Genomic DNA, 25,720 nt, shown 5'->3' with positions numbered 1-25,720 from the left:
CCGAATCTGGAGTCAAAATGTAAAGAGTGTTTTAATTTACTGAACTGCTATTTTTAATTGTATTATATAATTTGTTGAGTACTGTTCTGCTGTTGCAAGTGAACAAAGTAATTTTTCCATTTCGGTAGATATGACAATCAAACATTCTTGACTAAAATGAGTGCAAATTATCAGTAATTATTTAAGAAGTCTTTCCTGCCAAATGAATTTCCTACTAATTGTAATGTAATGTTTTTACAGGAAGAAGAAATATACAGGGGGTGATGTACCAAAGTCTATGTCAGGAAGTTGTGCAACTTGTGTCGATGGAGTACTTTATTTATTTGGAGGGCACCATGCAATCGGGAACTCGAATGAGGTAGAGTTTCAGATTTATTGGAATGCCACTGGGATTAACAATTGAAGATAGACACTGAATGCTGGAGTAACTCAGCGGGACAGAATTTGAAGAAGGGTCTCGATCCGAAACGTCACCCATTCCTTCTCTCCAGTGATGCTGCCTGGCCCGCTGAGTTACTCCAGCATTTTGTATCAATCTTCGATTTAAACCAGCATCTGCAATTTTTTCCTACACGGGATTAACTATTGCTTTGTTTATAATATATTTTTGGAGAATTCTTAATTTTCTAAAATTGGTAATCTGGCCTGCACCGTGTACAGTTAAGGGGCTGTCCCACTTGGGCGACCTAATCCGGGAGTTAAGAGTGTCTTCGACCTGCGAGCTCGAGGACACTCGCCTGGAAAGCCTCGAGCTGGATCGACCGTCCGCGTTGAAACCAGTCTCCGGAGTTCCCGGCCACGAGCCTCCGGGAACTTCCCTCGAGCATGAAGGAGAGTTCCAGCTACCTCATAGGACCTCCTAGGACCACGTGTCGACCATGCTGCGAGTTTGAAGGTCGAAGACACTCTTCTAAACTCGCAGATTAGGTCGCCCAAGTGGGACAGCCCCTTTAGCCGATTGTACATTTTGCTGCTCGTATCAGAAGACATTTAAATGTATCTTCTTAGTATAGTAGCACATGCCCGGGGGTAACGAGGTTTCAAAATGGAAATAATTTGTTGGTAATAATTATTAACACGGTTTTCTTTTGAAAATTTGTCTTCTGACCAATAAAGCAATTATTTTGGTGGTGGGTTTGAGGAAGCACTTGAGGGAATTTGACATTTCTCCCCCCTTTCTGTGAACGAGTTTCTGAAATTGCCCGTGGATGGTCCAGCTTTAGTTCTAAGCTTGCTTCTTTTGTACAACTGCAAATTAATGCTCGGTTATTAACTAGGGTTTTAACTAACCTCTGAACTACGAACTGCCAGCGTGGCACTAGGGACTTTGGGAGTTTTCTTATTTTGCATCATATTTTTTTAATTTATTGAACTTTGTTTTGTTTATTATACTTTATTTATTATCTATTGTTTACAAACCTGTCGCGCTGCTGGTGCAAGTAAGAATTCCAGGGTTCCGTTTTAGAACGCCCAAACACTTGACTCTCTGAAAGTGCCACTCTTTAACCTGTAACATACCATTTGTGGTTGTAATGCCTGCAATTGCCTACATAGTTACTCTTTCTTCATATTTAGATATATTTTGATAATAAAGTTGTCCCTGGTTCTCTCCCAGGACACACACTTGATGCCTGCATTATGAATTTTTATATCTCACAAATCAACATAACAGGAGGGAAGATTGGTTATAGATAATACTATTGATGTTACTAGAGTTGACTGGGAGAATACTGATCAGAATTTTGGCTTCTAATTACATGGTTTTTATTTTAACTATTTGACATTTACACGGATAGGACAGGTTTGGAGGGGTGTGGACCAAACGCGGGCAGGTGGGACTCGTGTAGCTGGGACATGTTGGCCAGTGTGGGCAAGTTGGTCTGTTTCCACACTGTCACTCTGGACATCAAAGGCACAAAGAAAGCTTAAACTTGAGTATCATCTTTTCCATCTCTCTGCAGTTCTATATTTTAAATCTGAGAAACAAAGACAAAGTATTGCACTGGGAGAGAATAGAAAACTTCAAAGGAGTGCCACCAACACCCAAGGATAAGCTAGGCTGCTGGGTGCACAAGAACAAGTGAGTGCAACATAACCTCCAACACATTTCTCATTCATTGGCATTGTGATTCGGACAGGTAGTAGTGCAAATTCTGAACAAGCATAAATGTCTACTTGTTGCTGTGTTGAATGAGACATTTTACTCAGTGTGTAAACAAGTGAATATACCTCATGAAAAAGACATGGGAGCAGTCTGAAGAAAGGTCTCGATCCGAAATGTCACCCATCCGTTTTCTCTAGAGATGCTGCCTGATCTGCTGAGATACTCCAGCACCTTTTGCGCCTTTTATTAATGGAAATTTTCAAGCTGTTTTATTATTGTTTTATTATTTTATAAGGTATAGCAGCAGTGAAGAAAGCGAATGGCATGTTGGCCTTTATAACAAGAGGAATCGAATATAGGAGCAAAGAGGTCCTTCTGCAGTTGTACAGAGTCCCGGCGAGACCACACCTGGAGTATTGTGTGCAGTTTTGGTCCCCTAATTTTTTGGAAGGACATTCTTGCTATTGAGGGAGTGCAGCGTAAGTTTACAAGGTTAATTTCGGTAAGGCGGGACTGTCATATGCTGAGAGAATGGAGCAGCTGGGCTTGTACACTCTGGAGTTTAGAAGGATGAGAGGGTATCTCATTGAAACATATAAGATTGTTAAGGACTTGGACACGCTAGAGGCAGGAAACATGTTCCCGATGTTGGAGGAGTCCAGAACCAGGGGCCACAGTTTAAGAATAAGGAGTAAGCCATTTAGAATGGAGATGAGGAAACACTTTTTCTCACAGAGAGTGGTGAGTGTGGAATTCTCTGCCTCAGAGGGCGGTGGAGGCAGGTTGTCTGGATGCTTTCAAGAGAGAGCTAGATAGGGCTCTTAAAAATAGCGGAGTCAGGGGATATGGGGAGAAGGCAGGAACAGGGTACTGAACGGCCATGATCACATTGAATGGCGTTGCTGGCTCGAAGGGCCGAATGGCCTACTCCTGCACCTTTGGTCTATTGTCTATGATATATTTATTTTACTTGTGTATACAGAAATATTTTGGTATATACTAAAGGAAAATAAAGTTTAAAAAATACACAGTTGATTCCGAAATGAATGAAAAATTACAGAATGTAGAGCTCTTATAAATACCTTTTTTTAAAGATTTTTTTTCTCAATGGTTGTCTTTTTAGGAAAGGTTAACAATCAGCCCATCTGGGAAAATAGCCTTTTGTCTACGGAACAGCAAAAGGTGGAAACAGAGGAATACTCCAGATTGTTGGGAAGAACAAAAGCTTACAACAAGACTGAAAGTCTTGATCATCAAATCCCCTTTATTCACTCTCTACATTAGTATCACATTTTTCACTATGAAGAAATTGGAGCTTTTTTATGAGGGATTCCATCGATTTAATTAATAATGGTTATAAATTTGTAACATGTATTCTTTCGTGGAGTCATAGAAAGAGACCCTTCGTCCCATTAAGTCTGCGCCAATCATAAAACACCCTCTTTTATCCTCATTCTACCCTAACCCAGTATTCCTATCACAGACACAAAAAACTGCAGCAACTCAGCGGGTGGGACAGCGTCTCTGTAGAAAAGGAATAGGTGACGTTTCGAGTCGAGACCCTTCTTCAGACCAGAAGAAGGATCTTGACCCGAAACGTCACCTATTCCTTTTCTCCAGAGATGCTGTCCCACCCGCTGAGTCACTCCAGTTTTTTTGTGTGTCTATCTTCGGTTTAAACCAGCATCTGTGGTTGCTTCCTACCAATATTCCTGTCAGTTTACTCCTGGACTCTACACATTAGGGGCAACTTATAGTTGATCAGTTAACCTCCCAGCCTGCCGTTTTATGGAATGTTGGAAGAGGCTGGAGCACCTGGAGGAATCTCAGGCAGTCACAGGGAGAACGTGCAAACTCCTTATAGACAGCTCTGCTTTCCATGATCAGAAAATCATCACTTTGCTAATTCTGTCCTTCCTCATATGCGTTGCCTCTCTTATTTTACTTACAGCTAACTTTTTCTCGTCCCTCCAGAGTGATTTTCTTTGGTGGCTATGGTTACCAACCTCTAGAGAAGTGCCATGGATCGTTTGAATTTGATGAATCATCGTTTTTGGTAAGTAGTTTAACACATTGTTTTGACATTGTCTTCTTTTAGCGAGATTGCAGTGAGATGAAGCCATTGACATTTTTCCCCCAGAACGCAGGTCGTCCGCGAGGCTGGAACAATCACGTCCACTTCATCGATCTTGAAACTTTCACGTGGAACCAGCCCGTCACCAAGGTATCCATTCCCGTCACTGCACACAAACAGTAAATGTACGAAATCTGAAATAAAAATGACAATGTGTGCTGTTGTATTAAAACAGGGAAAGCCCCCTACTCCTCGAGCAGCTCATGCTTGTGCCACCATTGGAAACCGCGGCTACGTGTTTGGAGGAAGGTATCAGGTATGGGATTTGATTACCTATCCAACTGAGCCCATAGTTTAGAGATACAGCTCAGAAACAGGCCCTTCGGCCCACCGAGACCGTGCGGACCAGTGATCACCCCGTATACTAGTGCTACCCTACACACTTGGGACAATTTACAATTTTACCCAAACCAATTAGCCAACAAACCTGCAGTTCTTTGGAGTGTGGAAGGAAACCGGAGCAACCCCACGTAGTCACGGGGAGAACGTACAAACTCTGTACAGACAGCACCCGTAGTTAGGATTGAACCCGGGTCTCTGGCGCTGTAAGGTAGCAGCTCTACCACTGTGCTGGTTCCACCCTGCCACCCCTCTTATGATAACCTTGGAAATGTTGCATTTGGTAGAAATATTGGGGCTGATCTTCCTACTTCCTTAGATTGCCGCTGGCTGCCTTGGGGCCGGGTAACTTTGTCCAGCATCAGTGCAGTTTCCTGTTGGTCTCGACAGCCTGAGATCCACCCTGCTCCCTCCTCAGCCACACTCCCACCTCCTACTTCCCACAGGGTTCTCCGTAACGTTCACTAGAGCAGCGAAAAGGAATGTTTAAAAACTGATTTTAGACCTTAAAAACAGAAACGCGTTTAAAAGAATTGAATCCATCGTAAGTTTAAAATAAAGCCTCTCTTGCCTTTCCCCCAGCAGTACATTGCTCCTATTAATTTAAATGGGATTGCTGTCATTGTGCTGGCTGTAAACTGGTGTAGGTACAACACCTAGGTTTGCCCTCCTTATTAAGTATGCCCCCCAGTTCCTGAAACTCCTCCAGGGATGCACTGGATCCCAGCAGCATATATCTGTCCTGTGCTCCTTTACCCTCCCCAAAGCCTCATTCTCTCTTGTGCCTCTCTAACAGCCCTTAAGGGGCTGTCCCACTTGGGCAACCTAATTGGCGAGTTTAGAAGAGTTTGAAAATATGACATGTTGAAGACCTCCTTCGATTATGTTGAAGACCAGCTTCCACTAGCTACGACTAACTTCGGGAAAATTGGACACACCGAATAGTGGAGAGTGAAGACGACCTCCTTCGAATTCCTTCGACCTCCCTTCGACTATGATGAAGACTATCTACGACTACCTTTGACTACCTTCGACTATCCTCGATTACTTACGACTAACATGCCGACCTACTACGACTAAACCTACGAGTAAAAAAAGTATCGATTTTTTCCATGGCGGCCTTTTTTTACTCGCGAGCATTTTTTAACATATTGAAAAAAACGCCGCAACCTAGCTGAGGCCTCGAGTACGCGGAGACCACTTTCGAGCATGAAGGAGAGTTACGAAGACCTGCTACGACCTCGTGTCGACCATGCTGCGAGTATGAGTCGAGGGCAAACTCGCCAGAACTGGCGGATTAGGTCGCCCAAGTGGGACAGCCCCTTTAAGCACCACAATTGTGTCTCCTTCCATCACCACCCCTGGCACCACGTTCCAGGCAACTGCCAATCTCTGTGGAAAAAAACTTGCCCTGCACATCTCTTTTAAACGTTTCCCAACTGACTTTAAAACAATGCCCTCTAATATTTGACATTTCCACACTGGGGAATAGATTCTGATTCTGTACCTTATCTGTACCTCTTCTGATTTTATAAACATGTAAAAACTTCTATCAGGTCTCCCCTCCGCATCCGACTCACCAGAGAAAGCAGTCCTAGTTTTTCCGACTGCTCGTTACAGCTAATACCCTCCTTTGCACCCTCTCCAGAGTCTCCACATCCTTCCTGTAATGGGGTGACCAAAACTGCACACAAAACCCAAATGCAGCCTAACCAACATTTCATAAAGCTGCAGTGGCCGGTGCCTGTCGGCAGCGACCTCTGTAGTCCGTCTGTCTTTTTTTTTCTTTTTGTCCTGTTAAGTGGATGTCTTGGTTTTAGTTTTTATATTATTTTTAGCTGTGTATAAGTGGGGGGCAGGGGGAAACTTTTTAATCTCTTCCCTGTACGGGGGACCCAACTTTTCCTTGTCGAGTCTCCGTTGCCGTTGTCGTTGAGCCTAACATTGTGGAGCCGTCGGCCTTCAACCGGAATCGACCTGGGGCTCCAGTCACAGGGCCTGCGGACTCACCATCCGACTTTGGAATGCGGAGCGCTGTGGTGGCGCGCGGCTGCGACCCGACTTCGGAGCTTTGGAGGCTTCGGCTGCAGGCCCTGTGGACAGTAACATCGGGAGCTCGCGGGTCCCTGGTGGGAGACCGCTTTTCGGAGCTCCGGCAACGGCAAACTTCGCCCGCCAGAATCGAGGGGTTTAAATCGACCTGGAGCGGGGCTTTACATCGCCCGGTGCCGCTTAAACGGCCGCGGGATTTACCATCGCCCGCCGGGGGGCTCTAACATCTAACATCAGGAGCCTCGATCGGCTCGATGCAGCAGTTTGGCTGCTTGACTGCGGGAGAGCAATGGGCACAGAGAACAGGGTAGAGATAAGACTTTGCCTTCCATCACAGTGAGGAGGTGTTTGGTGATTCACTGTGATGGATGTTTTGTGTGTAATTGTGTGTTTTGTTTTTTTTCTGTTTGTTGTTATGACTACAGAAATGCAATTTCGTTTGAACTTATGTTCAAATGACAATAAACGATTCTGATTCTTATATGATTCTCTTAATCTTATACTCATTGCCCTGAGCAATGAAGGCAAGCATACCATATGCTTTCTTTACCAATCTGTCGCCTTGTGTTGCTACTTTTTGGGAGCTATGGACTTGCATCCCTCTGTGCATGACTGCTGTTAAGGATCCTGCCACTAACTGCATACTTGCTACAAAAATATAGCTGAAAAATATGTTTCTCTGCTTGCTTTTGCTTTTTTTTTTCTACTTTTGATGTATATCTCTGAAGCTATAAAGTGAAAAATTCTTGCATCCAAACAACAAACTTAATGAAATAAAAAGATTCACGTTGCAATGTTTTCTAAAGGGAACGTGTCTATAACTCAATGTTTCCAACAATAAGGGTTGTCTATGTCTTGGTGACAACCCAGTGTTCACTGACGTACTCTGCTTTCCTCCAATTCTCTCCAAGGATGCCAGGACCAACGACCTTCATTACCTTGATCTGGATACGTGGGAATGGAATGAAGTGTAAGTTTCATATTTTACATTGTTGATTATCAATCCTTCTGAATGAACTCCGCACATTCACACTCAGCAATATCCTCAGCAACTAAGGTCCCGCAGCCCCAACCCACGTCAACAAGTCACCGTGTCAGGGGGTTTTGGGGATTTGAGATTTTTTTAGATACTCTCAGGGATCGCTATGGTTAGGGCAGCTTGGATATCGAGCATGTTTTTAGGAAGCTGTTTTTTTAATTTATATCAAACGGTTTCTATTCATATTCAGCAGTACACAAGAAAGGCCTAAAAATTAGATGCAAAGATGTCAACATTGTAGTATCAGTTAAAGAACTTGCTGTTTTCTCTTTTGTGTTTTCCATTGTCCTAATTTTGCTGCAATAATATCTGTAAATATCTCTTTAAATTCAATTAGCATTGTCATTGCTGAGCATATTTTCCGAGGATGTTTCCAGGACTCGAGGGTCTGAGCTATTGGGAGAGGTTGGGGAGCCTAGGACTTTATTCCTTGGGGCGCAGGAGGCTGAGGGGTGATCTTATAGAGGTGTATAAGGTCATGAGGACAAAAGCTGGGGTGAATGCACAGAGTGTTTTACCCAGGGTTGGGGGGAATCAAGAACCGGAGGACATTGGTTAAAGATGAGAGGGGCATGATTGAATTGAAATCTGAGGGGCAACTTTTTCACACAGTGGGTAGTGGGTGTATGGAACGAGCTGTCAGAGGAGGTAGTTGAGGCAGGGACTATAACAACATTCAAAAGAGATTTGGACAATTACATGGATAGGAAAGGTTTAGAGGGATATGGGACAAATGTGAGCAGGTAGGACTAGTATAGACGGGGCAGCTTGGTGGCATGGGCAAGGTGGGCCGAAGGGCCTGTTTCTGTGCTATCGGACTCTATGAGTCCAACAACGAGCTGCATGAGCAAGTGAAAGTGCTTACCTCCGCTACTCTTGAAGCTAACAACATCCTACTGTTAAAGGTTTTGATAAATGTTGTTTTGGTTTACACGAGTGTCTAGACTTCAGTGAATCTCTGCAGATCTGTTGGGAACATTGTCTATCATTCTAAACTTTTATTTGCTAGGGTCCAGTCACCTGAGCAGATCCCTGTTGGCCGCTCCTGGCATTCACTCACTACAATCTCAAATGATCATCTCTTCTTGTTTGGAGGTTTCACAACTGACAAACATCCGTTAAGTATGTTTCATTCTTATTTTGCTACATAAATCATTTACTGGATGAGAATTTTTATAGACATTAGTTAAAATTGAGGTTTTCTTTTAAAATTTAATATAATCCGTGGCTTTTCCCCTTTCTAGATAATCATGCTTGTGTTTCTGCTGTGATTGGTTAAATGGGTGACATTATTTTTCTGCAAATCACTTGGCTACATCCTTTTCAACTGTTAACATTTAATTTACAGACACTAAAAGCTGGAGTAACTCAGCAGGATAGGCAGCATCTCTCGAGAGAAGGAATGGACGACGTTTCAGGTCGAGAACCATCCCTTCTCTCCAGAGATGCTGCCTGTCCCGCTGAGTTACTCCAGCCTTTTCTGTCTATCTTTGGTTTAAACCAGCATCTGCAGTTCCTTCCAAAACATTTAATTTATGATGGGAACTTTTAAGGATAACCTTTTTTAGTTATAGAGTGCGGCTGCAAATACCTAGGCACCTCATTCCTTGTTTGTTAAATATTTATAATCATATTTTACACCTTACATGTAAAATAATGTACTTTATAGGGATACAAAATACAGGGCTGCTTTAAGATATTAAGGTTGTGCAGGACCATCTTGTGTTGCGGCGATGTGATCAGTCTGAATTGATAAAAGGAAATTGCATTTTGTAAATTGTTACATACTAATGTGTGTCAGGAATTGACCATTAATTATACAAATTAATTGTTTTTAGGTGATGCTTGGATATACAGTCTGAGCAAGAACGAGTGGTTAAAGGTAGAACACAATTATGCAGATAAGCCAAGGTAAATGGTATGATCCTGGGATGGGGATATAGCTGCTTCTCAATGGTGCAGTTGGCTGTCAGGCCAGCTTTCACTCTCTGAAGCCTTTCTTTCAGGTACATTTTTTTATACATTTAAGGGCCTGTCCCACTTTGCAATTTTATGGGCGATGTCGCCTAAAAACCGCCAAGTAGTACGACAGGATACGACACAGCCGCGTCAAGGTACGGTCCTCCGCGTCACCATGCGCCACCAATTTCCACGCGTCGCCATAGGACAGCATGCGGCAGCAAATGACAGCGCCTGCGATGTCACAGCCGTCATGCGGCGTCAATGTACGTCCACCCGCGACACTATACGGCAAGATACGATAGGTAGCGTCATCTGGGGCACGTGACGTCATTTGATTACCCAGCTTCCCTACAAAAAGGGCTGCAGGGTGCTATTCTGCATCATGGCTATCATGGAGCAACTACAGATTGTATCGTTATTAGTACAACAACAACAACAACAAAGACTTCTGCTTGCAGCGGCCCTCGTGCTTACAGATCAGCCAGGCAGGAGCGCAACAAGAAAGAGGAGGAAGAAGCCCAGGAAGAGGTCTGTGGGGACGAGGGGCTTGTTCCGGATGGGACCCACTTTGGGCCAGTATGAGATTATGATGACTGATCTCCAGCGAGAAGATGAGGCTGCCTTTAGAAACTTCACCAGGATTCCCCCTGACCTGTTTCAGGAGCTGAAGATGCGAGTTGGTCCTCTTCTGCAGAAAACGGAGACCTTCATGTGGAAGCCACTGGAACCAGGCCTGCGCCGAGCCATCATCCTCCGCTACCTTGCATCAGGAGACTCCTACAAGAGCCTCTCCTACAACTTTTGTGTGGCTCACAACACCATCAGCAAGGTTGTCCGAGAGGCCTGTGACGCCATCACCAATGCATATGGGGAAGAAATAATTGACTGCCCCAGTACACCTGACGAGTGGAAGAGAGTGGCACAGGGCTTTGATACCAGATGGAGCTTCCAGCACACATGCGGGGCAGTGGACGGCAAGCACGTGGCCAGCCAAGGGAGGTTCTATGTACTTCAACTACAAGAAGTTCCATTCCATCGTACCCATAGCTGTGGTGGATGCAAACTCCAACTTCCTGTTTGTGGGTGTGGGCACACCTGGCAGTGCCGCAGATGGTGGGATCTGGAGAGAGACCTCCCTTGGGAAGAAGGAAGAGCAGGCCTTCCTGATCCAGAACCTCTGCCAGGAGAATTCAACCCTAACATCTCCTACACACTGGTTGGTGATAACACCTTCCCACTCTGGTCATGGATGATGAAGCCATACCCTCACAGGCAGATGTCAAGGCAGCAGAGGATCTTCAACTACAGGCTGTCCAGGGCTAGGAGGGCCATGGAAAACGCCTTTGGCATCCTCGCCAGCAGATTCAGATGTTTGCTGACTATGATGGAGCAGGAGCCCAAGAATGGGGAGACCATTGTCTACGCAGCATGTGTCCTCCACAACCTGATCCGTACCAGAATGCAGCAGCCATGGTGGAGGGTGACCGAGTGGACAACCAGATAGGCAACATCACACCAGGCTCATGGAGAACTGGAGGACAGGCTGCACGGATGGTGGGACTGGAGAGATTGCCAGGAAACACCTCCAACAAGAGAGCTAAGGACCAGAGAGACCAAATCTGCACTTACTACAACTCCGAAAAAGGTATTGTACCGTGGCAGAACGACATGATCTGAAGACCAGCAGCAAACAGCCCACACCACAAACAGAAGTCCACCACTCCAGGAACTGATCTAAATAAATGAGGATTTATAAATGTGAAATTAATACCATGACTAACAATACTGAGAAGTGAGATCTCACATAAAATCTTCATAGAAATGTCAAGAATTTAAAAGCAATAGATGCTTGTGTCTGTTTTTTTCTTTTATTGACCACATTATATGACAAGTTTTGCATTTCAATGCAGTTCAATGTTTGTGTGTGTTTTATTGATCTAAATAAATGACGATTTATATATGAAATTAATTCTGTGATTAACAATACTGAGAAATGAGAAGATCATCACACATTAAATTTTCATAGAAATGTCAAGAATTTTATTGATAGTCGAGCAAACAGCTTTTTTCACAACGCAGAAAGGTTGCGAATCCCAATTTACTGCAGATTTACCAACTGCAGCAAGAGCAGGAGCAGAAGCAGCATCCTCCTGGATCTCAATCTGCTGAACCTGCGTCTCCCCCTGCATGGCTGGGTTTCATTGTGCTTTAGGTGAGCCCTGCTTCTCTTGAGTGCCATTATCCCATCTTCGTTGCAAGTGAAAAAAGTTTTGAAAGTTGGCGCACTATATACCCGCGTGGTCACGTGGTGCAGCGCTCAAATGACGCGTTGTGACACGCCGTGACGCATCATGACGCATCGTTGTCACATAGTGACGCATGATGATGCACAATAAATTAGCATAGGCAATGACCTTGCGTCATCGTGCGAAAGGGCGCACGACATGACGTGCGAGGTCGCGCGAGGATTTTGAACATTCCAAAATCCTGAGGCGGCAGGGAGACACCGCGCATCACTACATGCGTCACCACGCCTTAAATGTCGCCCAAGTGGGACAGGCCCTTTAGACCACAATCTTGCCTATCAAGAATATATATCCTGAAGAAAGACACAGAATGCTGGAGTAACTCAGCAGGACAGGCAGCATCACTGGAGAGAAGGAATGGGTGACGTTTTGGGTCGAAACCTTTCTTCAGACTGAATCGCCACCCGAAATGTTACCCATTCCTTCTGTATCTTTGATGCAAAGGGAACTGCAAAAGACTATATTATTATTTGTTATTTGCACTATACTTGTTATTTATTGAACTTTTTCCTTTTTTCCCCGTTATATACAATGTTTACATATTCACATATTCTGTTGTGCTGCAGCAAGTAAGAATTTCATTGTCCCATCCTGAACATATGACAATAAAACACTCTCGACTCTTGCTGCCTGGATTCAAGATTCAAGAGAGTTTTATTGTCATGTGTCCCTGATAGGACAATTAAATTCTTGCTTTGCTTCAGCACAACAGAACATAGTAGGCATTTACTACAAAACAGATCAGTGTGTCCATATACCATTATATAAATATATACACACATGAATAAATAAACTGATAAAGTGCAAATAAACGGATAATAGGCTATTAATATTCAGAGTTTTGTCCGAGCCAGGTTTAATAGCCTGATGGCTGTGGGGAAGTAGCTATTCCTGAACCTGGTCGTTGCAGTCTTCAGGCTTCTGTACCTTCTACCTGAAGGTAGCGGGGAGATGAGTGTGTGGCCAGGATGGTGTGGGTCCTTGATGATACTGCCAGCCTTTTTGAGGCAGCGACTGCGATAGATCCCCTTGATGGAAGGGAGGTCCGAGCAGATGATGGAATGGACAGTATTTACCACTTTTTGTAGTCTTTTTCGCTCCTGGGCGCTCAAGTTGCCGAACCAAGTCACGATGCAACCGGTCAGCATGTTCTCTACTGTGCACCTGTAGAAGTTAGAGAGAGTCCTCCTTGACAAACTGACTCTCTGTAATCTTCTCAGGAAGTAGAGGCACTGATGTGCTTTCTTAATAATTACATCAGTGTTCTCGGATTGGAATGTATTAGAAATAGGAGAGATTAGACAAACTAGGATTGTTTTCTCTGGACCATCCGAGGCTGAGGGTAAGCTGTTTATAACATAGTCCCAGGGTAAGAATGTCATCTACTGTTGGTCATAGGTTTAAAATGAGAGGGGAAAGTTTAAAGGAGAATGTTTTGTCCTCAGAGAGTGGTGGTGTGTGGCACATGCTGTAGGGAAGGTGGTAGAAACAGATACAATAGCAATGTTTACGACCCATTTAGACAGACACATAAACAGGCAGGGAATAGAGGGAGCTAGGCACAAACTCAGCGGGTCAAGCAGCATCTATGTAGAAAAGACAGGTGATGTTTGGGGTCAGAACCCTCTTTCCTGAATAGAGGGATACTGGTTATGTGTAGGCAGTCAAGATTAATTGGCTTGGCATCATGGTTGGTACAGACATGGTGGACTGATGGCTCTGTTCCTGTGCTGTGCTGTGGTGTCACAGTTGAAATACAGCAGACAGATCTCATTATTGTGTTCCCGATGTGAACTATACTGTGCGGAGATGATTTAACTTGACTCGCGCTGAGAACTTTGTTCACGTTTGCTATCAATGATAAGCAAAGGAGACATCAGCAGAGTATTCCTATGTATACGTCGGTGACACAGCATCCAAAGGGAACTTAAAAGCAATAGGAAGAATGAACTGCAGATGCTGGTTAACAAAAAAAGACACAAAGTGCTGGAGTTAGTGGGTCTTCTTCTTGCGTAGGCGTGCACAGTCTAAAGTTGTAGGACAACTTGTTCTATTTGATCTTATTTGATTGTGAGTTAGTGGGTTAGGCAGCATCTTCGGAGAATATGGATAGGTGACATTTCTGGTTAGGGCCCTTCTTCAGACTGTCCATGCTCTTCAGTAGGAAGAATATTGGGGACATTTGATTTTTGTTTTTACTCACCCAAGCTGGTTGCTTCAAGCTATTAGGTTCTTGGTTCTTGGTTTCTTGGTCCTCCAAAATATTCCAACTGGAATTTAAACTGGAGGTGGTGAAGGGAGGGATTAAGCCAGAAAGGGTTATTGGGAAGAAAGTGCTACTTTAAATTTAGTTGCATCTGGTTGGGTAACTATAGTTGGGTGGAGATTATTCCATGCTTTAATTGTGCGGGGGAAGAACGAATTGCTGTACACATCTGTCTTTGTCGCTGGGATCACAAATTGGATCGAATGCCCTCGTCTGCTCCTAATTGGTTTGGGGTTGGTGTAGGTCTTGTGATCTATGTCTAGCTGACCATTTAACATTTTGTAAAAACAGGTCAAACGGTGAGCTTCACGTCTGTCTTGGAGAGGGTTGGATTTCTAATACTTTGTTCTCATTGTCACGAGCTTTCTCTTGACAATTAAAGGCCCTGTCCCACTGTACGAGGTAATTCAAGAGTTCTCCTGAGTTTTCCCCTGATTCGAACTCGGAGAATGTCCGTAGCGGGTATGTAGGAGCTCGTGGATGTCACGTAACGGCTCGTAATGCTAACGGCAGGTACTCGGGAAACACTGAAAAATGTCCAAGAGTAAAAAAATCCTATGAAACATCACCTTAAATGCAATGCAACAATTTTTTCAACTTACTAGCTTTGTTATTTATCTTCAGGCTCTGGCATTCTGCGTGTACGAGTGATGAGGCAGAAGTGATTGTTTTTGGCGGATGTGCTAACAATCTATTAGGTCGTCAACAGGCAGTAAGTCCTTTTGCAAATATTTTAAGCTGCACCCTCATTTTACTACTCTATGCCCTTGTTACCCAAGGAAGAAAACTGACGTTTAGATTAAGTGGAATCAAAGCAATCATCAGGATTTCTGCAACTTAGGAAGTTTCATTTTTGGATAACAGTTTGGATAACCAGTACTTGGCTACCCTTATAATTTGAGATGTTAAAACACCACAGGCCATCAAGACAATAAATCTGTAAATGTATCCATCAAGCCAGTGGTATAGCAGGTTGACTCACCAGTACTGTGATGTAATAAAACATAGATTTACTTTGATTCCACACTTAAAATGTGTTTAATTTATAAATTGTCTGATAAAGTTTACTGATACGATGGCATGCAAGCGGTGATCTTAACCAATAGGTCTAAAACAGACAAAATCTCTCTGCATATTTGATCCAGTAAGGTTGTGTCTTTATTCCAACACTTTTCTCAGTCATCTTTGCCTCGGTGCTACTCCTCGCCTCCAGTAAGTTTTCTGCTGCAGGAATCTCACAGGTAAACAGAAACTCTTCAACCCATGACACTTCCAGTCTAGCGCTAAGGTGATCCCAACTTCAGTCTTAGAGTTGCAATGTGCAAATAATGCTTGCACCAGCGCACGTTTGGAGATCAAGCTCCAAGTCTTCATTGACTTTTTCACCAAAGCGTGCAAGAGATTTTAGAAACATTTATTTCTATATCTACCGGTAATCAATTTATAAATCTGGTGACATTAGAATTATTTATTTGTAATATATAAACTTTACCTTCTCATCCAATACTAGAACAATATTCCAATACTTTGTTCTAATCTTTTGTTTTGCAGGCTCATAGTAATGACATCCTTATCTTTTCAGTACAGCCAAAGTCTCTTGGCAGGTAAGAGAATGATTTTGTTTTGCTAGGGTAAATATCTTTTGAGAACTGCTGGGTCTAACAGTTAGAATCTTCCCCTTTCACCTTTGGGTAAATTCAAATTCAGACTGGTCTGTCGAAATGTTTTGTGGATTACAAATTAAATGGGTTTGGCAACGTGAGTCTCAGTTTTAAGGCTGCAGACAATGAATTATCAGGATGTTTTAGATCGATCATTGGTTAGATTCATGTGGACATCTGCTGTTGTTGGGTGGGGGGGGGGGGGGGGTTACATTTGCTGCCATTGTAAAAGGTTCAGTGAACTGTTAAATGTGTGCTTTTGTCTAGTTTCTTAGCTTGAAGGCTGTAACTTCTGAACTAATCATTATTTATCTGTTCAGTGGTGTCTGGCGACTACATATTCTAATGGATGCAGTATGTTTAAAAAGAAAACAAAATTGATGTTATTTTTTACGTGAAGCAGCATGAATGACTTTGTTAGTATTTATGCTTTAAGTTTTTGAGTAATGGTTTATATATATGTAATTCTAGGTCACAGAAGTGTAACAAATGATGATTTTTGTAATGTTGCATTATTTTCATCCTTCAGACTTTGCCTGGAAGCAGTAATCTACTATAAAGAAATGCTGGCCAATATATGGGACTGTCTTCCAAAGCATCTTCTTCTCAATATCAATCAACGAGCTGGAAGCAGTAACACGTCTGGATCATGAATTCTGCTGGTATATTCACATTTGTATTCATTGCGGTGTGATTTAACTCTTGCTTTTTCTAGCAGCCTGAAAGATGACCATCATCCATGGCCAGAGAATCATGACCACTGATTTTTATTGGTACCTGTTTTTGATGGCAGTTAATGTTGTCATTTTTCATACAAACGTGTAAATATGCCTTTGCATAAAGGAATCTTAGGTTTATTGTTTGTGCTTTTGAATAAATGTGGAGCAAAAGGAAAATGGTTTACTTTGTGGAATCAGAAAGGCAACATTTGCATGTTCTATAACCTTCACCTATAAGGTATGTCTTACTTAAATCTGCCACAATTTGAAAATTCTATCTTGTCATCATTCGACTCTTATTTGTGAATGGATATATTTCCATGATAAAAAAGAAAATCTCAGGACATTTTTCCTGACAATTAACATCTGTGATTCAACCCAGTTCTCTTATTTATAAATTACCTTTCTTCTTTGCACATGGGTTTTGTTGGCAAAGCCAACTTGTATTGCCCATTTTCTTAAGGTGGTGAGTTACTATCAAGATGATGTATATATAAGCAATAAAAGTGCTCCCTCGTGTGTGCTGGTAAATATGGAGTTTTAAGATTTTAACCTAATGATAAAGAATTGACATAGTGTATGTAAGTGAAGATTCTGTGTGGCTGGACAGGGGGCTTTCACATGGGACTGTCCCTGCAGACCTGCCAATTGGGCAGGTTGATTAGTCCTGGATGGTGTAAGCATTGTGTTGCTTCATGATGCTTCAACATTAAAATACTGCTGAGCTGTCTATGTTTACAGTTTCTAGATGGTGGAAAACTTCCTCCTTTTGAATATCCAGCCTCCATCCTGGTTTTGTAGCTATCTAAGTGTCACGCCAGGTTTAGATTTGCATCCCAATACTGCCACAAGTCGCTGATAACCTTTAAATGTGGACTTGAAGTTGAATTGTAATTTAATTCTATCGTAATGTTGGCAAAACTATTACGGCATGTATTGTTATGTGGAACATCCAGAGATACTGTCAGTGATTCCATGCTACTCAATAGGTACAATGCATTCATTCTCCTCTTAAGTCATTGAAAACTAGTCTTACTCTATATTAAAATAAGAAAATGCTGCAAATACAATGCCTGACGTGCATCTTATTTCAGATTTCTAGCAGTTTGCTTTTTGTGGTTCACTGCATGATGTTGCGATGGATTGCATGTGATGTAAGAAGTTTTGACTACTATTTGGTAAACTCCTTGGCACTTAAAAATAATTTGAAATATTCTCACGATTCACTTTCTTCCTTAATGATTGTATGTTTAAACCTTTACTTTCCTATTTAAAAATAAAAATCACTTTGTCCCTGTTTTCCTATTTGAAGATGCTTCTGTGTAATTGGGTGCTTAATTACATTGTTATTTCAGCTCCTTGAATTGGGAGAGATTACAGTGGATGGAGGAGACCCACATCAGTTTTTATGGGCAGTTTTTCTCAAGGTCTGCAGTGACAGCAAAATTCTGCTCCGTTTGATAAATTGTATACATTTCTGTGGACTATAGTAATGGTATCCTTGTCGCAAGTCACCAGTGATGTTATTGTGCAGGAAGCAACTGCAGATGCTGGTTTAAACCGAAGATAGAAACAAAAAACTGGAGTAACTCAGCAGGTCAGGCAGCATCTCTGGAGAAAAGTAATAGGTGACGTTTCGGGTCGTGATCCTTGTGTTAGTAGGGATGTCCATTTAAACTAAATTAGCTTCAGGTAACATCAGTGGTCATTTTCATAGTTGGCCATAACATAACCATGCTTATGGTTCTGTCCGGAGGGAAATGTTAAGTCAATTATTAATGCCGACTGAAGCACTGTCAGTATTTTACATCGAGCTGCAGCTTGTCAGACTGTACCATTGCCATGTTTTATGTCAAAAACAGTCATTTGAACCATTTATGCAGCTTGTTTAAATATTGGATTTTATTTATTTTGGTAAATGACTGTTGATGTGCACTGAAATTGGCATTAATCACAAGGCAGTTGGCAAGGTCCCTCATGGTGAACTGATTCAGATCATTAAGGTTCATGGGAACCACAGTGAACAACATGGTGGTGCAGCGGTAGAGTTGCTGCCTTACAGTGCTTGCAGCACCAGCGACCGACTACGGGTGCTGTCTGTACGGAGATCTTCGGTTTTCTCCCACACTCAAAGATTTAGAGGTTTGTGGGTTAATTGGCTTGGCAAATGTGTAAATTGTCCCTAGTATGTGTAGGATAGCGTTAATGTGCGGGGATCATTGGTTGGTGCGGACTCAGTGAACCAAAGGGCCTGTTTCCGCACTGTATCTCTAAACTGAAAACTAGTTACTAGATCATTTATGTCCTTAAGAGACAAAATGGGAAAGGATGAGTAAGCTTTCTGACCAATTTCATAATTTAATCTATGTTATCATAGATATTTTGTCAAATAAATGACACTTGTGAGAGTGGTACATGAAAAAAATAACTGAAGGAACAAATTTTGTAATAAACCTTGGAGGGAGAAAGGTGGAAGCTTTTCAAGGGTTTGCTGCACAAGGTTTTGATTCATGACAAATCAGAAACTAATGCTTTTTTCAAAGTCCAACCTTTCCCAGGAAGGTTAAACCAAAAATTGATTTTGGTTTAAGTTGGACTTCAGTCATGAACAATACAAGATGACTGATATTTCCAAGTCAAGTTTAAAAAACATGTCTTCAACTAAACTGTTACTGCTCAATAGGTGTGCGAATGTTCAATCATAGATTTTATTTCAAAACAGTGTAAAATTAATAAAGATCTGTTCACCACTTATTCTGATTATAATTAAATAAATCTTTAATAAAGCAGCTCTTAAGAGTTTTTATCATTAGATGTATTATACTTTGTCAGGCAGTCCTTGGAGACATTTATATTCAAGCTAAAGGAAATCCTGTGCGGCTATTTCCGTTTTTTTGTTAATAGGTTAGGGGCCGAGACCTTCACCTTTCCAGGAATGTTTCTTGACAAGTCATTGTCCTAAGTGTAAAAAAAAATGCATTTTAGTTTATGACATTATCATGAACAAGGAAACCACATTGACTTTCCTAACACTTTGTTGAATTCTGTAGTGTTATGGGAATCTGTACAGGTAGCTAAAGAATGAATACATGATCCTGAAATTTGAGAGTAATACTGTCAATTCAAACTGAATTGTTACTTATTCCCTCTTTGAAAGCAGAATAGAAATGAATCTACTTCAGCAGTAGCAGGGAATATGCTTCAAGTTAAAGACCAGCAGGTAACTTTTACTTATCAGTTAAACAACAAAGTACATTCATCTTGAATTTCACAACAAAGTTAACAAAGAGCTTTTATTTTTCTATATTAAGTTGTCGGCGAGCACTCATCAAGTTCACTTTAATTTAAGGCTTGTATTTTAAAATAACATTACATTTCAGAATATGCAGATCTGTTAATTTTATAGCTGCCACATGATCTGCTAAAATTAATTAAAAAGTCAACTTAAGTAAAAAATATTGCCTAGGTTTTTGTTTGATAAATTCATGCAAAATAAATTACCTTCACACTTCGTAATAAATCCTTTTCCCGCTGCAAGGATTCTTTAGAATGCAGGAAACTGTGCAAGGCAGTTTTAGCCGCTAAAAAACAAATCAAAACTTACTTTATGTTGGTCACTTGAAGGTAATTTGTGGATAAGATACAGTACCATTAACTTTACTTACCTTTCCCTTTCTTCTGTGTGCCAGGAGTGAGCTTTACCTTGTACCTAAAGTAGAAGAGCACAGATTACATATTTTTTGTAAGAGTTTCAAACATCCTTGTCTCATGTTTCAGGATTTGAATTGCTTTCAAAATCTGCAAGAGTAGCACCGAAATAGTAAAAAGCTACACAAGACTAGGTTCACATGAGAACGTATACTTTAGAATTACAAATACAACCATGAGAACATTAAAAAAATATATATATTAGTGATGCTATTTTCCAAAGCAAATTCTAGTGGGATTAAAAAAAAATCAATTTCATTTCTAATCAGGATTAAAAAAATATTTTTCCTTTCGGAATCCTTCCTTAGTTTCATCTGTGAGAATAATATCTATTTAGGATCACCACCTAAATATAGATACAGTCTAAAGATGCAAAATTAGCCTCAGTTAAAACTTTATCCATTTGTTTTACAGTTTCTGCTTGAACCTTATAATGCTCACTTCAATAAACGGCTCTCAGCTAATGTCACATCAAGCCATTTCCACGTCAGACATACAGCACCACCATTTACACGAATCCTACATTAAGCCTTCAAAACCAACGCAGTCACAGAAAACGTGCAAATTCTACAGACAGTACTGCATGTCAAGATTGAAACTGGGTCTCTGGCGCGGAGACAGCAAACACCAGCTGCGATTCATGAAAATAAGCTTCCTGGCTACCAAGCATTCTATTGGGAGCTGTGGGACAATGACTGGGAATGGGTCAGTTTTAATCTTGTGCATCACTGGTCATGATTTGCCTCCAGTGATTACAGACAGGAAAGGTAGACCGTGACATCAGGAATGAGTACCCAGCCTTTTAACATTAGAATATGTGAGCACTATATTAATGAAAATCTCCTTCCTGCCCTTTGAAATATGAAGATCTCTTTGATCACTGTTGTTTTAATGAAGGTGTCAACAAAGCAGCACGCCCCGAGTACACCACGACAAAATCAGTTTACATTTTGCACTCAAGTCCTGAGATGGACCTTCAATCTTCTGATTCAGAAGGGAGAATGAACAATTTATTTAATTACTCAACTGGACCTTCCTGTTTTTCTCTTGCAACCTTTGTGATTTTGCTGAAAGCCGAGCACCAACAAGCCAAGGGAAGGGGATTGTTTAGATACGAAACTCACTTATAATTGGTCATGGCAGTGTAGGGAGCACAGAAAGGGATGGAGAACAGCAACACGTCTTCAGGGTGAGGTTGGCCAGACAATGAAGTCAGCAACTTCTCGCTCTCCTAAACAATGAAACAGAATCATTTCAACAGTCAGTTACAAGATTGAACATGTTCCATCCCTTGAGCCAAGTTGTGACCATTTCTATACTTTAACCACTGATTCAAAAAAATCTAACAATCCAAATTAAAAATGAACAAGCTACTTGGCACCATTACCAGTTACAAAAAAATTTCGAGCTTCTACTCTTTCAGCATGTCAATGGTATTTGAAAATAGTTATTTGAAAGAATCCTGACACGAGTCTTCGGGCCTGTTGCATGCAGCATAACCCAACAACTATAATAACTGAAGGTAGACCCTACTTCTCAACCCGATACATCGTCTATTCCTTCGCTCCATAGATGCTGCCTCACCCGCTGAGTTTCTCCAACATTTTTGTCTACCTTTGATTTTTCCAGCATCTGCAGTTCTTTCTTAAACTATAATAACTGAGCCTGCAACCTGGATCCTCGGTAGCAGATTATGTTTAGGTCAACTACATCTGCTGGTCAGGGGATTTTTCACCCTTCTATGCCACTATTTTATCACCCTTCTATGCCACTATTTTATCTATTGCTGGCACTCTCCCTCTATTGTAAACACTCCCTCCCCTAATTTGGCTTTGTGTCTCACAGTGGAATACATCCACGGCCTTGTGAAGTTTACATTGTATTCACAACAATGACACCTCTGCCCTCATCTGTTACCTTGTTGGTGATTTATCAGTTTACATAACTCCAGTTTTGTGAAATCCATGTTGTTGTTTATTTCTAAATTTTGACTTCTATTAAATATTTTGTATTTTTCCCAACTACAGATATCAATTTATCTGGATTGCTGGAATAGATTAGGTGATCTCTTTTGGAAAATTAGAAACATAGAAAATAGGTGCAGGAGGAGGCCATTCGGCCCTTCAAGCCAGCACCGCCATTCATTGTGATCATGGCTGATCGTCCCCAATCAATAACCCGTGCCTGCCTTCTCCCCATATCCCTTGACTCCACTAGCCCCTAGAGCTCTATCTAACTCTCTCTTAAATCCATCCAGTGATTTGGCCTCTACTGCCCTCTGTGGCAGGGAATTCCACAAATTCACAACTCTCTGGGTGAAAAGGTTTTTTCTCACCTCAGTCTTAAATGGCCTCCCCTTTATTCTAAGACTGTGGTCCCTGGTTCTGGACTCATCTAACATTGGGAACATTTTTCCTGCATCTAGCTTGACCAGTCCTTTTATAATTTCATATGTTTCTATAAGATGCCCCTTCATCCTTCTAAACTCCAGTGAATTTTCCTCATATGACAGTCCCGCCATCCCAGGGATCAATCTCGTGAACCTACGCTACACTGCTTCAATCACAAGGATGTCCTTCCTCAAATTAGGAGACCAAAACTGTACACAATACTCCAGATGTGGTCTCACCAGAGCCCTATACAACTGCAGAAGAAATTGAGTATTAAATTGGCTATCCTCTGGACCAATCCACTCTCATTAAAATCTGTCTAACTTGCTTTATTGATGTGCTTTTTACCCCCTTACATGGCTCTCAGCTAATGTCACATCAAGCCATTTCCACGTCAGACATACAGCACCACGAATCCTACATTAAGCCTACAAAACCAATGCAGCCACAGAAAACGTGCAAATTCTACAGACAGTACTGCATGTCAGGATTGAAACTGGGTCTCTGGCACGGAGACAGCAAAACACTAGCTGCAGGGCTGTGCCATCCTAGCAATCCAACAATAATTCATTATTCAACAGGTAATATTCACCATATATAAATTATCATTATATAATTTATAAAAGATCCCGATCAACACAGTCATAGAAATTTGCAACACAGGAGGCCTATCAGCAAATCACATCAATCATACTTACCAATTCTTGGTCCCTCTATGTTTCAATACCCTGCCGTTTATTATGTAACCCTTGTCTTATTTACAATTACCAAACGTATAATCTCACACTTCCCCCCCCGCATTCATTCCATTTGCCATTTTTATGACTTTATCCAAATGATTTTTGCAGTTTTCTTCCTCAAACACTTGAGAAATATTTGTAACACAGAGGAAAGCTAAAAGGTCACAGGTAGCCAAAATAATGTTGTGGTATTCATTTGTTAATGAACAATGAACAACTTACCTCAGATGCCTGCAAGTCTTGCTCGGGATCCTCCTGCTCCCAAATGGTAAAAAAAAATATATATATTAACATTTAACATGAATTAAAAATGAATGTACATGCTATCAAATAAAATTACAGAACCAAAGTTCTTACAATATCAGTACTTAATGGGGCTATTGTGCCTTACCTCTTGTTGATCTTCTGCAGGAATACTCTCCAGAGCAACGTCTACCATTTGATGTGTCACTGTCTCCAGATCATGTACTTTGCTTTGAACAATAATCGCTTCTTTCAAAGCTTGTTTCTTCTCTGCTTGTTTCTTAGGCGGTTCTTTTGCTTTCCCCTTTTTTCCTTTCTTAATCTTCTCCTCTTTACTTGGACCCGCTGACTGGATCCATATAACACAAATTAAAATGTAATTATTAATTTTAAAAAAATATATATTTTTCTTTTATGCAAATTAATGCTCACCCCAAGTAATTTCATCATCAATTCACGATCCTCTTCATCCTGATCTTTATATTTTTCTTTAATTTTCTTCAGTTTAGCCTTCATATTGCACAACAAAGTAATAACTTTAATACATTAGGAATTCCTGAAACTAAGCAATAACATCTTCAAATGGATTAAGATTAGTGGAAATCAGAACTCTGATCAGAATGATCTGATCTGTTTCTCATCTTTACTCTTAATGATGTTCATAAAGGCGAAAAACATAACTTTACAGGTATCGATCACCAGCAATAAGCATAAAGGGGCTGTCCCACTTGGGCGACCTAATTGGCGACATGTTGAAGACCTCCTTCGACTATATTGAAGACTAGCTTCGACTAACTTTGGGAAAATTGGACACCGTATAGTGGAGAGTGAAAACGACCTCCTTCGACTATGATGAAGACTATCTACGACTAACTTCGACTACCCTCGATTACCTACGACTAACATGCCGACCTACTACGAGTAAAAAAATATCGATTTTTCCATGGCGACCTTTTTTTACTCGCGGGCATTTTTCAACATGTTGAAAAAACGCCGCAACCTAGTTGAGGTCTCGAGTACGTGGAGACCACTCTCGAGCATGAAGGAGAGTTACGAAGACCTCGTGTCGACCATGCTGCGAGTATGAGTCGAGGGCAAACTCGCCAGAACTCGCAGATTAGGTCGCCCAAGTGGGACAGCCCCTTAATTAGGTCACATTTAGCACAACCAAATTCAAAGCAGTGCTCTCATAACTTTTTTTCTAATGATCAGTCAGCACACAAAAAAAATTACACATCAGCCAAGCTGTAAGGTCTCAGCATAATAATTAAGGGAACACTTTGGGTTAACAAGCTTAAAAGATAGTAAGGAATGAATAACAAACTGTAAGATTTCTTTATCCCATTAATCTGAGGTAGACCTTAACCCATATTCTAGATCTGAAGGATGTATTCTAAACTGATGCCACCTGTAATTCCATATTTTAAAAACAAAACACGTAAGAACCCAATAAACTGAGACCAATGCTTTTTCCTGAACTCGTAACCATTCAGTACTTTGAGTAACACTTAAATGTTAAAACGACTCGCTGTGGTATTTGTCAGTGATTTCTATTTTTAACTGATACTTCCAGCACTTGCATTTCACTTTACTAAGAGTACTGGAAGTTCCAAACACGAATATACATGGAAAATTCTGAGGTAGGCCTTAGAAATGACTATAAAAATATATATTATTCAAGCTTTTCTACTCATGACCTTTTGTCCTCTCTTCAATGGCTGTTGTGAAGATGAAGTCATTTTCACATCTAGGTCTTCCACAGATGCCTTACTGGCTTCAGACGGAACTGTTATTTCTGAGCCTTCTGTTTCAAACTTCTTCCTCTTTTTCATTTCTCTAGAACACAAACAAAATAATTTAATCTATTTTGCTGTACATCAAAACACAGTGTGGAAAAGGACCCTTTAGACAATGTCCATGAGGACATTAAGCACCATTTATACTAATCAACACTAATCTCATTTTATTCTTCAATCAGGTCCCACCTAATTCTGTCACTCAATTATGCATTAGGGGGAGTTTACAGTAGCCAATTAACCTACCCTCATGCATATTTT

The 25,720-nt window shown here is 41.3% G+C and overlaps 2 protein-coding genes across 5 annotated transcripts in view; one reads left to right on the top strand and one right to left on the bottom strand.

The window, feature by feature from the left end:
* The window catches only part of klhdc2 (kelch domain containing 2), a 29,805-nt gene extending 11,924 nt beyond the window's left edge, over positions 1–17,881 (top strand). For all 3 annotated transcript variants that reach the window (XM_033026539.1, XM_033026541.1, XM_033026542.1), the window contains exons 4-14: positions 241–358; positions 1,962–2,080; positions 4,079–4,160; positions 4,245–4,328; positions 4,414–4,494; positions 7,541–7,599; positions 8,678–8,790; positions 9,507–9,579; positions 14,827–14,914; positions 15,754–15,806; positions 16,393–17,881. In XM_033026539.1, coding sequence (XP_032882430.1) covers positions 241–358; positions 1,962–2,080; positions 4,079–4,160; positions 4,245–4,328; positions 4,414–4,494; positions 7,541–7,599; positions 8,678–8,790; positions 9,507–9,579; positions 14,827–14,914; positions 15,754–15,806; positions 16,393–16,516 — 994 coding nt within the window. In that variant the 3' untranslated portion in view covers positions 16,517–17,881. The remainder of the gene's footprint in view (positions 1–240; positions 359–1,961; positions 2,081–4,078; positions 4,161–4,244; positions 4,329–4,413; positions 4,495–7,540; positions 7,600–8,677; positions 8,791–9,506; positions 9,580–14,826; positions 14,915–15,753; positions 15,807–16,392) is intronic.
* Positions 17,882–19,271: 1,390 nt separating this feature from the next.
* The window catches only part of nemf (nuclear export mediator factor), a 62,012-nt gene continuing 55,563 nt past the window's right edge, over positions 19,272–25,720 (bottom strand). The window contains exons 26-33 of one of the 2 annotated variants that reach the window (XM_033026537.1): positions 25,361–25,499; positions 24,096–24,173; positions 23,812–24,012; positions 23,643–23,678; positions 21,415–21,521; positions 20,248–20,291; positions 20,084–20,163; positions 19,272–19,540 (exon numbers count right to left, since the gene is read on the bottom strand). In XM_033026537.1, the coding sequence (XP_032882428.1) occupies positions 19,463–19,540; positions 20,084–20,163; positions 20,248–20,291; positions 21,415–21,521; positions 23,643–23,678; positions 23,812–24,012; positions 24,096–24,173; positions 25,361–25,499 (763 nt within the window). In that variant the 3' untranslated portion in view covers positions 19,272–19,462. The remainder of the gene's footprint in view (positions 19,541–20,083; positions 20,164–20,247; positions 20,292–21,414; positions 21,522–23,642; positions 23,679–23,811; positions 24,013–24,095; positions 24,174–25,360; positions 25,500–25,720) is intronic. The other variant, XM_033026538.1, reaches the window with a different exon arrangement.

Source organism: Amblyraja radiata, chromosome 9, assembly GCF_010909765.2.
Source record: "Amblyraja radiata isolate CabotCenter1 chromosome 9, sAmbRad1.1.pri, whole genome shotgun sequence".
NCBI classification, from domain to species: domain Eukaryota; kingdom Metazoa; phylum Chordata; class Chondrichthyes; order Rajiformes; family Rajidae; genus Amblyraja; species Amblyraja radiata.
This window is presented reverse-complemented; position numbering and strand designations above follow the sequence as displayed.